Source organism: Notamacropus eugenii, chromosome 1 (assembly GCF_028372415.1).
Source record: "Notamacropus eugenii isolate mMacEug1 chromosome 1, mMacEug1.pri_v2, whole genome shotgun sequence".
Taxonomy (NCBI): domain Eukaryota; kingdom Metazoa; phylum Chordata; class Mammalia; order Diprotodontia; family Macropodidae; genus Notamacropus; species Notamacropus eugenii.
In genome coordinates this window covers 419,115,148-419,133,241 of record NC_092872.1, presented here as the reverse complement: position 1 = coordinate 419,133,241, position 18,094 = coordinate 419,115,148, and the positions used below count along the sequence as shown (strand labels likewise).

The 18,094-nt window shown below is 36.8% G+C and overlaps 1 protein-coding gene across 3 annotated transcripts in view; it reads left to right on the top strand.

Moving 5' to 3' along the window:
• TRPC4AP (transient receptor potential cation channel subfamily C member 4 associated protein) overlaps nt 1-18,094 on the top strand; it is an 83,514-nt gene that overhangs the window by 55,971 nt on the left and 9,449 nt on the right. For all 3 annotated transcript variants that reach the window (XM_072631339.1, XM_072631340.1, XM_072631341.1), the window contains 6 exons: nt 9,765-9,907; nt 12,276-12,407; nt 13,458-13,516; nt 16,074-16,175; nt 16,841-16,924; nt 17,628-17,718. In XM_072631339.1, the coding sequence (XP_072487440.1) occupies nt 9,765-9,907; nt 12,276-12,407; nt 13,458-13,516; nt 16,074-16,175; nt 16,841-16,924; nt 17,628-17,718 (611 nt within the window). The remainder of the gene's footprint in view (nt 1-9,764; nt 9,908-12,275; nt 12,408-13,457; nt 13,517-16,073; nt 16,176-16,840; nt 16,925-17,627; nt 17,719-18,094) is intronic.

Below are 18,094 nucleotides of genomic sequence, written 5' to 3'. Positions count from 1 at the left end.
TATTTTTATATAACAGAAGATTTACTGAGTACCTCTATTTTGTGAGGTCTTATAACAAAGGAATAACAATAATTAACAGTTAACATATATGTAGTGCTTACTGTGTGCCAGGTACTTTGCTAAAGGCTTTATAGTTATTATCTCATTTGATCCTAAACAACCCTTGGAGGTAAGTGCTATTATTATCATTCCTATTTTATAAATGAAAAACTGGGGCAAACAGAGGCTAAATGACTTGCCCTGAGTCACACAGCTAGTTTTGAACTCAGGTCTTCCTAATTCTAGGCACAGCATACTATCCAATTGTGCCACCTAGTTGCCTCATAAACAGTTAAAGCTAACAATCTGAAAGTGTATGCATCATTCCATCATGTCCACCTCTCTATTTTTAATTGATTTTTAAAATTAGCATCTATTTTCTCTCCTTCCTACCTGATTGAAATAAAAGAGAAAAAGAAAACAAATTCCTTGTAGCAAATACACATAGTCAAGCTAAACAGATTTCTTTATTGACTGTATACAAAAATATAAAATTGCCTCTTCATCTAAATCTTTTACCCCTTTGTCAGGAGGGGTATGGTGTTTTATCTTCAGCCCTTTGGGATCATGGATGGCCATTGTAGTGATAGTTCTAACAACTTTCCAGATTGTTTTTATTTTATTGTTATTCCATGAATTGTACTTCTGATTCCACTCATTTAATTCAAAACTGTTCATTTTTATGATATTGATGTTAGAGTATAAATGGTTCTTCTTACTTCACTGTGCATCAGTTCATGTCATTCCATGTCTCTTCGAAATCATCTGTTCTTTTCTTACAGCACAATAATATTCCATCACATTTATTATATATATCATTCATTCAGCCAGTCGTCATTTCATGTACATCCCTTAAAAAGCATATATATACACACAGGCAATGTAGACAGAGGTTTGTCTCCATGGATTCAAGAAACCCAGCCAGCTCGAGGGAGAGGGAATCATGTTGGGGACAGAATATACTCAAAATTGGAGTTCATGCATGGCGGTTATATACCCTAAAAATTGGCTTTCTGGAGAATAGGTAATTGGTGCCAGATGTCAGAAGGGACATTACAGATCAGATGTGATAGAGAAGTCCTCAAGATCACTCACTGATACCGGACTTAGAGGGGAATTTCTTTATTAGGACTAGAGATTGAGAGGGGGTTTGAGTTGACTATCTGAGGTAGCAAAACAGGAGTTACTCAGACTGCTGCAGTCTTCCAGGAGTTTTATCCAATTAGAAGCTGCATGCTTCACCCATGCAGATAACCCCATAGCAACAGCACAGCCAGTGCCAAGGCAGACAACTCTGCAGCACCAGCACTGGAAAGAGCTGAATTAATCAGCATCTTGCCAAAGACCTGCGAAGCAGAGGTGGTGGGACAGGATATCGCACGCATGCGCAATTATGCCTCATCCTAGCAAGCCTGAAGGAAAGAGCACAGCATCTACCTGGGACCAGTTCTGACCACCTGAAAGTCACTTGGGGCAGAAACCTAGACTGGTGACACTTTGGGAGCCAGCCCACAAGGAAATCCCAAGCAGAGGGAAGAGAGTCAGAATGTGAGCAATAGGAAAAAATAAGAAAAGGAAAAGAAGACTAGAGTTATCAAAGATTTCAGAAAGAAGAAAACACAAAGATCTTGAACATAAGCAAATAAATTAACAAGGAAAACAGTACCAACAGAAGGAAATATGGTCTCCAGACTAGTACAAGAGTTCAGACATCTATGAATAAATACTTTTTAAAAAAGGAAAGCAGTCCAATTCTTTGACACAGAGGACTCTGTGGAATTTCAGGAGAACATGGAACTCACACATGCTGTTCCTGAGTAGTTCAAAAGAGAAATGAGAATTGTGAAGGCAGAATGAATGGCCTGCACAGCAAAAAATAGTGGGAAGAATCGAAAAACTAGAATGTGTAAGCGTCACCAAAGAAACAAAGGAAGAACAATAGATTGGGAATTCAGATACACAGGAATAAAGGACGATCAAGTAGAAAAGAAACAAAAAACAACATTAACAGAAAATATGCTCACTGTTCAAGCAAAGTGTACCGATCTTGGAGAGAGGATGCATAGAGACAGTCTAAGGATTATAACTCCCAGAAGAACAACAGTACAAAAAATCCTTAACACCATAATGAAGGATATAATCCAAGAAAACTGCTCAGAACTAATGATCATAGAAAATGAAATACCAATGGAAAGAATTTACAGATTTCTTCCAGAATAAAAGGCCAGAACTACAATCTAGGACACATACTGATTACACTTAACAGATTCAGGAACAAGTTCTGCAGTTGATTAGGGGAAAGACCAAAAGAAAAGAAACTCAAATTACATGAGTCTATTCTTCATCCTCCAGAAAACATACAAGGAAATAGAATAATGTGCTCTGAAGAGCAGCGTAGCTCAGGGTGCAGCCCAGAATGACCTGCTCTGGCAAATCTGAACTTAATCACACAGTGAGAAAAGATGGATGTTCAATAATGAAGAAACATTTGAAACATTTTTTAAAAAGAAAATCAGAGCTAATGAGATTATTTGTTTCTTGAAAACCCCAAATAAAAGAAATGTAGGAGGAATTAATAAATGCAACAACCAAGGACAGCAGCAGCAACAGTGACCGCAGAGAAAATAGTAAGAAATTTCTTTCTACATGTACAAAAGGAGACAGACAAAAATATTGTGAAGGTTAATAGTGAAGAAGACAGGGGGCATTATAGACAGAACCTAGTAACACCCTGCCTACAGGTCATTGTTTTGCTTTTTACAGATCTATATGACAACATGGGAGGGTACATGAAAAGTGAGGAAGAGAATGGGGGATAGAAATGTGTGATGTGCCTGGGTCAAGTCAAGGGCTAACAGTGAGGGAAAGGTGACCCCCATGGTTTCAGAAAGAAAATTACCTACTTCAAGAAAGTAGGAGTAGGGAAGAACCAAAAAGAGGGAGAAAGGAAGAAGCCTTACTTTGGTAGTGGGAGGAGGTTCCATTGATGAATGTTTCTACAAGTGAAGAGAGATGGCCTGTGAAGGGAGATGTAGACCTTACACTCAGTGAAACCTGGGAGATTTGGTATTTGAAAAGTCTATTCATCCCACAATGGGAGGAGGGAAGTTGGAATCCCTGAGAGCAGCTGGGAGGTGGAAGAATATGGACCAAAGGAGGAGATTTTGAGGCAAATTTATGGGGGGGAGGGGGGAAGTAACCAGGAGAAGATATAGAATAGTGGTAAGCTGTATAATGAGTGATGTGGTGGAGGTGGGGCCCTACAAGGGGGCAGTGTCCTCACTGACACCTGCAATAATTTACATTGTTATATGAATGAGGCACAATGGCAAGGGGAAATCCATGGTACAAACTCTACAAGGCAATGGCAGAAACCTAGAAGGGAAAGTCTAGAATGTATGAAGATGTATGATGTATGGGGAATATAGAGACCATAATTTTAAGGACCCTGAATTAGAGAATAAGGGTCTAGAGTAGGCAGAAAAAGAGGATGGATAATGCAGAGAGTAAAAGAAATCTTTTTTTTTTTTTTTTTGGAAACAGGTGCAAAAAATGAAATTTAAATAGCTAATGAACAGGACTAATTGAAGGGGAGATGAAGGGGGAATGTATTAGACTGAGAGGAAATAAAGGGGGTAAGAATTATATAACCTGTGGGAACAGGACCACTTCAAAAAAAAAAAGTAAAGTAAAGTAACTGAAGGAATATAGTATAGTGTTTACAGCAGAAAAGGGGAAAAATTGTAACTTGCAGAAAACTCCAGTATTAGAGATAGATGAAGATAGAAACCTAACTTTCTTTTTAAAATTTTTTTGTTACATTTTAAGTTCTCAACTGTCTCCCTTCCTCCAGCCACACCCCACATAAGAGAAGACCACCATTTGACACAGATTTATAAATATATGTAAAACCGTACTATGCATGCTTCTTTTTATCAATTCTTTTTCTGGAGGTGGATAGATCTTCCTTCACAGGTCATTTATAGTTAATTTGAGTATTTATCATACTCAGAATAATTTAGTCACAATTATTCTTTGGAACAATATTACTGTTACTGTATACAGTGGTCTCTTGGTTCTGCTTATTTCATTTCCATTATTTCATACAAGTCTTTCCATGGTTTTCTAAAATAAGCTAGTTCATCATTTCTTGAAGCACATTTTATCGTAACCATAAACAATCTGTTTAACCTTTCACCAATTGATGGGCATCCCTTCAATTTCCAGTTCTTTGCTACCATAAAGAGGACTCCTATAAATATTTTAGAATATATCAGTTCTTTGCCTTTTGCCTTCATCACCTTGTAAAACAGACCTATTAGTGGTATTGCTGGGTCAAAGAGTATACACAGTTTTATAATTACTTGAGCATAATTCCAAATTACTCTCCAAAAATGATTGGATTAGCTCACAGTTCTACCAACAATATATTAATGTTCCACTTTTTCCACATCTCCAACATTTATCATTTTCCCCTTCTATCATTTTAACCAGTGTGATAAGTGTGAGATGATAGCTCACAATTGTTTTGATTTGCACTTCTCTAATCAATGATTATTTAGAGCATTTTTCATGACTGTATCAAGAAACTACCTGTTCATATCCTTTGACCATTTATTTGACAAAGTTCTCTATATATTTGAGATATGAAGCCTTTATCTGAGGAAGTGTCTATAAACATTTTTTCCCCAGTTTTCTGCTTTCCTTCTAATTTTGGCTACATTGGTTTTATTTGTACAAAACCCTTTTAATTTAATGTATTCAAAATTGTCCATTTTACATCTCATAATTCTATCTCTTGTTTATTTATAAATTCTCCTATCCATAAGTCTGATAGGTAATGTGTTCCATGTTCTTCAAATTTTCTTGTGATATCTCCCCTTTATATCTAGGTCATGCATCCATTTTGATCTTATTTTTGTAAATGGTATAAGATGTTGGTCTAGATTGCTTGCCAGTTTTCCCAGCATTTTTTTTTTATCAAATAATATATTCTTATCTCAAAAGCTTAAATCTCTACATTTGTCAAACACAAAGTCACTGCAATCATTTGCTCCCATGTATTGTATGTCTACTTTGTTCCACTGATATACCTTTATATTTCTTAGCCAGTACTATATAGTTTTGATAATTACTGCCTTAAGATATAGTTTAAGATCTGGTACTGCTGAACCTCCTTCCTTTACATTTTTTTCATTAATTCTTTTGAGATTCTTGATTTTTTGTTTTTCCAAATGAGTTCTATTATTTTTTTTCTAGCTCAATAAAATAATTTTTCGGTAGTTTAATTGGGATGGCATTGAATAAGTAGGTTAGTTTAGGTAGAATTGTCATTTTTGTTATATTGGCTCTGCCTATGAATAATTAATATTTCTCTAATTATTTAAGTCTCACTTTACTTGCATAAACAGTGTTTTATAATTATGTTCATATAGTTCTTGTGTTTGTTTTAGCAGGTATACTCCCAGGTATTTTATACAATCTACAGTTATTTTAAATGGGATATCTCTTACTATCTCATCTTACAGAGTTTTATTGGTGATAATATAGAAGTGCTGTTGATTTATGTGGGTTTATTTTATATCTTGCTACTTTACTAAAATTATTAATTTTTTAAACTAATGTTTTAATTGAATCTCTAGAATTTTCCAAGTATGTCATCATATTGTCTGCAAAAAGATAGTTTTGTTATTATTTCTTTATATTTATAATTATATGTTTATATTATTTCATTTATTGTTATTTATATTGCCCAGTCTGCTTCCTTCCATTTCTTTTACTTCTTTCATTGCTATTGCTAGCATTTCTGATACAATTTTGAATAATATTGGTTATAATGGATATCTTTGTTTCACGCCTGACCTTTTTGAGAAGGCTTCTAGCTTATCCCATTACAAATAATGCTTACTTAATGGTTTTAGGTAGATGTTTCTTATCATTTTAAGGAAAAAGTCATTTATACTTATGCCTTTGAGTGTTCTTAATAGGAATGAGTATTGTATTTTGTCAAAAACCTTTTCTACTTCTACTGATAAAATCACATGATTTTTATTTTTGATATTGATATAATCAATTATGCTAATAGTTTTCCTTATGTTAAACCATCCCTGCATTCCTGATATAAATCTCACTTGGTCCCTGTGTATAATCTTTGTAAAACCTAACTTTCATAACTCTAAAAATGAATGGATTAAACAATCCAATAAAACAAGAAGAGTGACATTGCATAAGGAAACAAAACCCTATGATCTGCTGCTTACAAGAAACACATTTGAAAAACAAAGACATACACAAAATAAAACTGAGGGAATGGAAAAATTACTGTGCATCAAATTAATTTTAAGAAGGAGGAATTGCAGCATGCCATCTGACAAAGCAAAAGCAAACATTCAAAAAATAAAAAGAGATATACAATGAAACTATATTATGCTGAAAGAAACTGTAGACAACAAACCATTGTCAAACAAACTAATACATTCTAAATGCCTTAGCATCCGAATTCATAAAGGAAATATGTGAGCTACAAGAAAACATTGTTACTAACATCATAGTGACAGGAGATGTCAGTATTCTCAATTTTGGATAAGTCTAACAAAGATGAAAAGAGAATATGGAACTGAACAAATTACTAGAGAAAACTAGAGTTAAAAGACTTATGGTGTCTCCTCACTGAGACAGCAAAAGAACATGAATGTTTCTCAGCACCATAGGAATCATTTAACAAAAATTGACCATATACTAGGGTACAGAGATGTTGCAAATAAATGTAAAAAGGCAGGAATAGTTAATGCAGTCATTTCAGACCATAGTGCAATAAAAATAGTTATTGGTTCAGGGACACAAAAAACAAAAGATACAGATCCACATGAAGACTTAGTGAAATATTAAATAATAAGTGAGTCAAAAAACAAACTATAGAAATACTTAATAACTATGTGAAAGAAAATGATAAATATGAAACTGTGAACATTAACTACTTGGCAGGGTTAGTTAACAAAGGTCAGAAAAGTGCAAACTTCTTTGTCTTTGCCTTTATGCTTTATGGCTATTAGGATCAATTAGCCCAAGTGACTCCACATTGGAGTTCTGTCATTAAAACTCTAACATCAAACAGTGTATAAATCACAGTTGCCCTATTTTTAGTTGCCCTTTTTTTTTTTTTTTTTGCCTCAAAAAGAAGATTTTTTTGTACATTATAGGATCTTATTTTTCTTGGATCTCTCTTGGCTGTAAGTCTAACAGTGGTATCACTGGGTTACAGGGCAGGCACTGTTTAGTAACTTTGTGTGTAATTACAAATTTTTTTCCATAATGTTTGTACCCATTCTCAGGTCAACCAACATCAATGTGTCTGTTTTCCCTACATCCTTTATAACATTTATCATTTTTTTCCCTTGTCTTTGCCAATATGATGACTATGAGAGAGAATCTCAAATTTTTGCTTTAATTTCAATTTCTCTAATAGTTATTTTGAACATTTTCATATCATTTTATTAAATTGAGAAAATTTCTTCCCTTGTGAACTGCCTGTTTATTTCCTTAGACCATTTATCAATTGGGGAATGGCACTTATTCTTTTCTAATAAATATGAATCAATTCCTTGTATATCTTGGAAATGAAACCTTTATCAGAGAAACTTGCTGCAAAGATTTTTTTTCTCAGTTAATTCTCCTCTAATATTGAATTTGTGCAAAATCTTTTAAATTTTAAGTAATCAAAATTATGTGTTTTATGTTCTGTGATTCTCTGAATACCTTATTTGGTCACAAACTTTTCTCCTATCCCACAGATAGGAGATAGTAATTTTTTTCCATGTTTCTTTAATTTGCTTAGGATGTAACCTTTTATATCTAGGTTGTGTGTCCAGTTAGAGCTTATATTGGTATAATGTATGAAGAATTGGTGTAAATCTAATTTTTTCCAAATTATTGTCCATTTTTCCCAGCAGTTTTTTAGGTGTCCTTGTCCCACTAGCTGAATTCTTTGTGTATGTACTTTTGCTTCTCTCTAATGTGTAGCTAATTCGTTCCACTGATTAATTTCTCTTATTTTTAAATTTTTTTAAGTTGTTTTGAAAATCAGTGCTTTGTAGTTTGAAATTTGGCATGGCTGGGTTCCCTTCTTTCCTAGTTCTTGTCATTATTTCCCTTGAGAATCTTGACCTTTTTTCCCCCATATGAATTTTATTATTTTTTTTTCTAGTTCTGTAAGATAATCCTTTGGTAGTTTGATTGGTATGACACTGAATAAGTCAATTAATTTAGGTGGTATTAATCATTTTTAATATGTTGACTAATCTTTGTTTTTCAGTTGTTTTAGTTGTATCTGATGTTTCATGACCCCATCTGGGTGTTTCTTGGCAAAAGATACTAGAGTGGTTTTCCATTTCCTTTTCCAGCTCATTTTACAGATGAGGAAGTGAGGCAGACAGCATTGTGACTTGTCTAGGGTCACACAGCTAGTAAGTGTTTGAAGCCAAATTTGAACTGAGGAAGATGAGTCTTCTTAACTTTGGACCTAGCATTCGATCCACTGTACCACCTAGCTGTCCAGTAGACTCATCTTACCTAGAAGTAATAAATGTTTTTCTAGTTAATTTAGGTTTGTCTTTATTTTTATAAACAGTGGTTTGTAGTTATATTTACATGGTTCTTGAGTATATCTTGGTTGGTAGATGCCTAAATATTTTATTGGATTCTGTAGTAATTTTAAATAATATTTCACTTTATATCTCTTCTTGCCAAGTACTATTGCTATTGTATAGAAATGCTGATGATTTGTGTGGATTTTTTATCTTGAAAGTTTGCTGAAGTTATTCATTATTTCAATTAATTTTTGAGTCTTAGGATTCTTAAATTATGCCATCATATCATCTGCATAAAAGTAATAATTTTTTTCTTTATCTATAATTATTCCCTCAATTATTTTTCTTTTTTTGTTGCTATAGCATGCATTTCTAGCATTATGTCAAATAGAAGTAGTGATAATGTATGCCTTTGTTTCAACCCTGATTTAGGATTCTAGCTTATCTCTCTTATGTAGTTCATCTTGAGATACACGCACACACACACGCACATCTTAGTTATTAAAGCTTAAAGACTAAGACTTTGGGGACTCCCTGTACTATTTATCATTTTAAGGAAAAGGTCCATTTATTCCTGTTTCTAGTGTTTTAACAGAGATGGGTGTTGTATTTTTCAGAGCTAAGATTTACACCCAGATCTTCTGACTTGGTTCCCCCCTCTCCCTGACTATATCATACTACCTCTCCTACTTATTTTGCCCTTCTCCTCCTTGATTTTTCCTAGGCTTCCCAGGATGCCCTGGACTAACTGGTATTCCAGCACAAGATCTAGTCTCCAAGAAACCTATTCGGTGTCCAGGTGTGAGAGCTGCCTAGTTGTTTAGGAAAGTAATTTAAACATCTGGCCATGTCCCTTCGAAGAGAGTTTAGTAGCATTGCCAGAAAAAAACAACTTAGGGAATAAAGGATTTAAGAAAGAGTAACAAATTCTGTTTATTCTGAATTTCCAAGTTTGCTTTTGGGGATTTGGTAAACTTTCTGGTGCTTTTATAAATCTGTCTTAGCTCTACTGGCACAGGGACCCAGGTTGGAAATCTATTACTCTGAAGTCTGTACAAAGCTAATGTGACTTAAAAGGATTTGGTCTTTATAAATCCCTTTTGAAATGGGTTTTTGAGCTTACTGTGTTGCCTCCTTTAGAATCTTCAGATGAGAGTGGTGTGGCAAACACTTCCTCAAGGACCCAGCTGCCCCAGTCAATGAAGATCATGCACGAGATCATGTACAAACTGGAGGTGCTTTATGTCTTGTGTGTGCTGCTGATGGGCCGACAGCGGAATCAGGTGACTGCCTTCCTATAGCAGGGCCTCAATCACTTTTTGACACGGTGCTGAGAGTCCATGGTGTTTGTTCAGAATTGGTGCACTGAATGGGACTGCAAGGGGTGTTACTGAAGGTGATGGCTTAGTACTTTGATACTATGGGTCCCTTCCAGAATGAAAAACCAAAGGGATGGAGAAACTTGGGTCTTTTGACACCACTGTGCCAGCTGTACCTCTGCTGCTTCTGTAGTAGAAACAAAGGTAAATAGAAGTTCATGATGGGTCAGTCTTTGAGAGCTTCTAAGGAATGGGGAACATCAGAAGATGGAAGAGGGAATATAGAGCCATGTTATACTTGGAAAAACTGGGCAGCATTCAGAGTAGCTTTCAGCTGTAATCATAGTCATTAAGGTCGTAGAGTAGCCTTATGTCCAGTATCCTGTGTAGGACACTGTGTAGAAGAGACAAGTATGTTTAGCAACTCCTTCTGGAGAAAAGGGAGCCATGATTGGTTGATTTATTTTTTTTAAATTGATGAGACTCAAAGATCCATGGATATATTCCCCAATAACTAAAGAAGAACTTTCCTAAATAGAGACAGGTGTGGGAAGAAAGGATAATAGCCAAGTCTAATGTTGGAGAGGTAAATTTCCCCCTTTTGAATGGGAAAAGTCTTATTCTTAACATTGTTAATGTAGAGATGACTTATAGAAACCCGCCTAGAATGTCAGAACTAGAAGAGATCTTGAGATCAATTAATCTAATCCTTTTATTTTGTTTTGTTTTTTAAATTAATTTTTATTTCATATTCAGATCTGCATTCTCTCTGTCTCACTTCCCAGCTTCCCTCCCAACCCTCTTATTTTAAAGAGGAATATTTTGAGGCCCATAGAGGGGAAATGACTTATCTAAGGTCATATAGCTAAATTAGTCATATAGCAGCAGGACCCCAATTATGGTACCTGAATCTTCAAGGGCCACAGTTGAGCAGAGACATTTACATGATTTGACAGACTATTGTAAGTAGTTCAGCTACCATCCAGGGAATATCCATTCATAAGATTCCCATGTGTTGAGAGGTTACAGAAAAACTTAGACTCAAGCTGCTGGAAGGAGCCTTTTACTAGTTCTCTGTTCCAGAAAGGAGTCTTAGCTTTTAAGCATCTATGAAATGGAAACTAATTTACTTAAGATAATTCACTTCACACTGATCTAAAACATTCTTTTGTATTCTAGACCCCACAAAACAATAGCCAAACATTTCATATGACCCACACTCAGCTCCACCCTTTGAAGCACACAGTGTATGATGATATACCCACACCCCCTTAAGTCATCCAAATGATATTTTGGAGCAAATGTCAGATTTTTTCCAGGGCATGTTGCATTCAAAAACAGGTGAAGCAGAAAGAATAAATCCAGGCTTGAACATTTTTACCCACTTTAGTATTCCTGCTTTGGAACTGGCCAAATTAATTCTGTATATACAGTGTCCATCAGATGCTTGCTTTGTGTATGCAGATTATGAAATTATTGTCTTCCCTAGAACACAGGGCATTTTACCCTTGAGCCATCCCTAGATAGGCTAACAGAGGAAAGGAGGAGAAGTATGTAAACTCACCCAATCAAAGCGAGGTAGTAGTCTAAAATGCTGAAGGCAGGGAGTTCTGTGGTTTCGCAGTCTTGTCCAAGAGTTTTGGCTATAAAATTAGAGTGTACCTGCTCTACAATCACTTTACTTAACTAGATGGAGACACGTATCTATATTCTTAAATTTTGTGACCCTTTTCAGCACTCATATTTTAGAGTTCCCAGCTTTCAAACTCTGCTGAGACATGGACACCAATGTTGGACTCAGTAGGAGGCATACAAGGAGAACAGCTTGGGGGAGGCTCCTGTTGGAGTCATTTTTGACTTTGTCCCCTCCTCCTGAAACACCTGTGGTGCAGTAGGAGACACCTCTTGTCAAGGAAGTGAGGACCTTCTTTTCTCTACAGCCTAGTCCCCAGGTTAACCAAGAACTTTACATTAAGGTGATCAGCTATTCATGTGAGTTAGCATAGCTAGCATGAATTTGGTTAGTCTGCTATAAACGTGACTGGCACCCAAGGAATAGCTCGTTAGCCTTTGGGTCATTCATGAGAAGTTGGAATTCCTCAGGGTATATGGTGAGAAGATTTCTGAGAACAATGGTCTGAGAGTACTCTTAATATCTTGTTTGGTGGTACAGAACTTTGCAAATTTAGACCCCCATGTTGTGACGCTATCCCCTCGATCTACTGCTTTTATCTCTGAAGATTTTCCACATCCCTTAATTTTCATGCCATGTATCAGTGGCTGAGTTGACAGTATTGTGGTGTTAATGTTCTCTGCTTTTTGCCTCATCTAGGTTCATAAAATGATAGCTGAATTCAAACTGATCCCTGGGCTTAATAATCTGTTTGACAAGTTGATATGGAGGAAACATTCAACATCTACCCTTGTTCTACATGGACATAACCAGAATTGTGACTGTAGTCCAGTAAGTTCTTCTGTGGATTGTTCTCTTTCAGGAGTTTAGTTCACAAGTACAGGTGACTGCCTAGTAAAGCAGGACCCATGACCTTGAGTACAGGAGCAAAATACACAACTTCCCTTTTATTTCCTTGTTTTATCAATAATGGTGTCATTTCTCAATGACTCTTCCACCCCAGTTACCTCTTCCCTCATAACAAAGAAGTATAGTTAAGCAAAATAACCTGACTCAGTAGCCATGTCTAACAATAGCCTCTTTCTTATATTCCTGTAATCTAAACACATCCCTGACCAAAGAGATGGGAGACATACTTCACCATCAGAGCTCTAGAGTCGAGGTTGATGACTGCACTGATCATAATTCTGTTACCTCTTGTTTTTCTTTACATTATTGTGCCCATTCTCTTGCTTCAGGTTACTTTATTCTGCCTCAGTTCACACAAGGCCTCCCAAGTTTATCTTAGTTCTTCAGGTTTGCCATTTTGTTCAGTGCATTACTGTTCCATTGCATTCATTTGTTTAACCCATCTCTAAGAGGTGGTCACTCACTTTATTTCCAGGCTTTTTGCTACCACAAAAAGTGCTACTATATGTATTTTTTGTATTTATGGGACCTTTCAATTCAGCCTCTGGCCTCCTTAAGGGTCATTCCTAGTGCTGGTATCACTAGATCAAAGAGGTACATAGAGCATAGTGAATTTTCTGGTGTTGTTTGAAATGGTTTTCCGGAATTATTGGAACAATTCGCAACTCTACCAATAGTGCATTTGTCTGCCTGTCTTCTCACAACTCTTTCAGCATTTTTTATTTTTGTCTTTTGTCATTTTTGCCTATCTGGATGTGAGGTGAAACCTTAGAGAAATTTCTGCTTGCGCTTTTCATAGAATGTCTTCCTTCATTTTGCTGTAACCATTACATTTTGATGTAACAGATGTGGAGAGTGGACTTGATTTGTCTGAGGTCACATATCTATCTTATTTGCTTTCATAGATGTTTAATTCTTGTTGTAACAGATTCTGTAATCTGTTTTAAAGACATTTTACTTTCTTTTTCTTAGGACATCACCTTAAAGATACAGTTTTTGAGACTTCTCCAAAGTTTTAGTGATCACCATGAGTAAGTATAATCTTCATTTTGGAAAAGAGTTTTATGTTGGCTGCTTTTTTAAAAGCATTTTTTTCCCTCCAAGTTATTAACCCTAGTTCCTGATAGCTGGGCAGTCAGAGTACACCCTGCTGATACAATTCTACCAAATATCCCATCCTTCTTTCTGAATATTTTTTTTAATATTGTGAATTTATTGATGTAGAGAATTCCTACTAAGAGAAATTCCTCTACAAATGCAGATAAGCAATTCTTCCTCAATTTCTAGTCCCTGCATCGCTGCCTGGGGCACTCTCAGAGAGGCTGAACTGATTGCTCAGGGTCACTAAGCAAGCAAATGTCAGAGGCAGTATTTGGAGCCTGGTCTTACTGACTGAGACTGGCTCTCTTTCCAGCCACACTGCACCATTCTGGGTGTTCTGAGGAGCACTGTTGAGATCTGAATTGAGTTGAATACTCTGAATGAAATAGAATGAATCATGGCAGGGTCCCTCTATATTCTGTTTAATTCAGTTCAACAGAATTTATTAAGAATCTTCCTTGTGCTTAGTACTTGGGTCTTTTGGAGATACAAAAAAACATGAATTCTTCCCTTAAAGAGATTGCAGTTTCATTAGGGAGACACAGGAAACAGAAAACTGTAGTAGCCACTAAGTGGTTAAATGTCAAACAGGGGTACGTTAGATTGTGGGTTCCTTGAGAGCAAGGAGTCTCTTTGACCTTTCTTTGTATCCCCAGCACTCAGCACGGTGCTAAGCACATAGTAAGCACTGAAGAAATGTTTATTGACTGACTGACTTAGTATAATGAATGTGAAAAATGCTTTTAGTTGTGGCTTCATTTCAGGAAATTGGGGAAAGGCCTTTTAATTCCTACATTGTCAGTGTTGCCCTCACTCTCAAAAGGCCAGTCATGTAGGACCATAGTATGGAGCCTGCTGTGAACTTTATGGTCACCAAGAAAAAGACAAAAAGAAAAACGGAATTTTGTGTGGGAGGAAGCCAAGTCAATAAGAAGGAAGGAAGATATTCCTACTCACTATTTAAAAAGCATTTTCTGTTGATATTCTTTACATCAGTCAATTCCTGATAACTTGCCCTCTTCTCTCCCCACCTACTCCCCAACATAGTAGCAAACAAGTACTTCCTAGTAGCAAATAAATACAGTTAAGTAAAACAAAACAACACATTGGCCGTGTCTGAAAATGTGTGTGTCATTGCTCTCTCCCTAGAGGCAGGAAGCATGCTTTGCCTTAAATCCTCCAAAGTTGGTCATCACATTGGTCGTAGTTCTGAATTTTTTCCTGTACATTGTTGTCTTCATCGTGTAAATTATTCTCCTGGTTCTGCTTACTTTGCTTTGTGTCAGTTTATTGAAGTCTTCCTAAGTTTCTTAGAATTCATCATATTTGTCATTCTCATAGTAATACTCTATTACATTCATATGCCATAATTTTTTAAGTTCTTTCCTAATCACTTTCTTTCCAGGTCTTTGCCTCTATAAAAAGTACTAATATAAATATTTTTGTATATATTTGTATATATTTCATTCTGTCTCTCATTCGTATATATTCCTATTCTCTTTGACCTTCTTGAGGTATATGCCTAGTAGTGGCTTCACTGAGTCAGAGGATTTAGTGACTTTGATAGTGTAGTTTCAAGTTATTTTCCAGAAGAATTGAGCCAGTTCAAACCTTTACCACAGTGCTTTAGTGTGACTATTCCCATGTGGAACTCTGGTCCCATTTCTGGCATTTTTTTCTTCTATCATCTGATGGATATAAGTTGAAACCTCATAGTTTTAACTTCTATTTCTCTTTACTGATGATTTTGATTATTCTTTCATATGGTTTTTGTTAGTTTCATTCTTTTGAAAACTGTCTCTATCCTTTTACCATTTATGTATTGACAAAAGGCCCCACTTATCTTCTGGAGACCAGAAGTGATCTGCTGTAGTCAGATCAACGTTGGGAGAAATGTTCCTGTTGCTTGTGGGAAGAAACATAGTCTTGGCCTTTAGTACCATTCTGTAACTTGTAAGAAAACACATAGACACAGACACATACACACATACACACACGCACATGTGTACACACACACACACACACACACACACTCCCTCTCCTGCCCCAAACACCCACAAAGGTAGGGGCCTACTTGAAGTCATAGGAGTGTCTCTTGCATTGAATCATTTCTAGAGCTCCACCAGGACCACACTGTGTGCCCAGTCCTATGCTAGGCTCTTGGGGAAAAAACTTGGTCTCTCCTCTCGGAACTTAATGTCTAGCCAGATATATTTCGTATGTGTCACTTAAACATACAAAATAAGAAAGGACAGTACAAAATCTAGCACGGTCCACAGATGCTCTCAATGATCAGGAAGGAGAGATATTGGTAAGGGCAAGAGCTGTCAGGGAAGTAGGTAAATAATGCAATCTATGGTGCAGAATGTCTCATAAGCTCTGAGAACATGGCACCTGCACAGACTGCAGAGTCCAAAGAAAAGCCTTTGACCAGTGAGGAAACCATAGTTCTTCCCCCTTACCTACCTCAAATCCTATCTATTTCAGGAACAAGTATCTGCTGTTAAATAGCCAAGAACTGAATGAACTCAGTGCAATCTCCCTGAAGGCCAATATCCCTGAGGTAGATGCAGTAGTCAACACAGACAGGTAAGCTGTGTCTAGTGGAAAACCTCAGCAGAATTCACCGTGATCTCACCTTGATTCACCCTCTTTTAGCTTTGTAAGGAAAGAAGGTCATGTATTCCACTTGACATGATGGCATTGACACAAACAGTTTAGAAGTAGAGGTTGAAGGACAGGGAGGAGAAGTTAACTTCCTGAGTGTGCCCAGTTTGGCCACCTTTTATTCTACCTTGTGCCAGACCCATTCTTCCTGGACCCAAGTCTAGTGCAGCCGCAGGCACACATCCAGCTTCTAAACACTAGCCAGTAGTTTAGGGAAGGAAAAGCTGCCCAAGAGTTGATGGGGAGATAAATTGAAAGGGAAAACTTGTCCAAAATGTGTGAGGGAAGTGCTTGGCTGTTAAATTCTGAGTTCCCTAGAATCCCCTGGAGAGACATGGGTCCTGGAGGGGAAGGAAAGCTGACAACTGTGCTGTGTGACCTCCAGGCAGTCTGGAAGGACTTCCCTCACTCTTCACCAATCACTGCCAACACAGGAAGCCTGTCCTGGACTCTGGGGCTAAAACTTAAAACTCTTTAAATCTTTTAGACAGTGCTGATTTCCTTTGTTGGCTCAGTTATATCTTGGCCTCTTTCTTCTGCAGCCTCTCAGCTTTATGTCAACTTTTACTTTTATCTTTTGATTTTAGGAGTTTGGTCTGTGATGGAAAAAGAGGTTTGTTAACTCGGTTGCTGCAGGTCATGAAGAAAGAGCCAACTGAGTCCTCCTTCAGGTAGGTCTGGATATGTGGGCCTATTGGAGTGACTAGCACTTCACCGCCTTGTCATGTTAGTCTGTTAGTTGACGGAGACGTTAGAAAGTCTTCCCAGAATAACTCCAGGCCTTGGTTGTTCTCACATAGGGACCTTCTCCCTTTTCACTCTTGTGTGTTGAGTTGAGTCACACACAAGTCTAATCCCTCCTATATTAGTGTAGCATATTAGGAATCATGAATATGGAATAGGAACAACAAGGAAGTAGCCAATAAAGTCCCGTCTATGAGGAGCTCACTGCCAACTAGTTGGGGAGGGAACTACTACTCGCACTAATAATAGTTATTATAGTAGTTAACACATTATTTAATTTGAGTCTTTAAAACTTTATGAGGAAAGTACTATAAGTGTCATCATTCCCACTTAACAGATAAGGAGACTGAGGTCCATAGAAGGGAAGTTACTTACCTAAGGGTACTCTTTTAGTAAGAGGCAGAGTGCAGCCTCAAGTCCCAGATTTTCTTCCTCCAAATTCTGTGTTTTTCCTGCTGCACTGAGCTCCCCTTTTAAGACATCTAAGTTTGGAACAGTTAAGAAGCTTACTTGCAGAACAGTAGGAAAAAATATATTTGCTATGGTGTCTGGAGTTTAGAAAAATGGAGCTGCTGTCTATGAACTGGAGACTTCATTGAGGGAGAACAGCAGGTTGTGTTTGGGTCACAGGTTTTGGCAAGCAAGGGCTGTTGAAAGTTTCCTCCGAGGGGCCACTTCCTATGCTGATCAGATGTTCCTGCTGAAGAGGGGCCTTTTGGAGGTAAGTACCCAAATAATGAAGGATTAAAAAAATTTTTTTTCAAAACAAAGTGGTTTTTTTTAAAATTGTTTGATTATTTGTTTGTTTGGTTTTTTTTGGAGAAGAGTGTTGTATGTGTGGAAAATTTTTACTGAGCTAATTGAATTTCTTATAATATTTATTTCCCTATAGCAACCCAAAGAGGGTATATAACTATACTTCCAAGGCCTTCCCAGATAGTCTGCTATTTACTGAGTGGCCTTCAGCCCCTGATCTTTAGATTATAGCACCATAAAATCTTAGGGGTCCTTTAATTCAACTCCTTTTCACAGAAAAGGAAATTGAGTCTGAGAAAGAAGTGAGTCTGCTGCCTCTTGGCTTGTCACTCTTTATACCG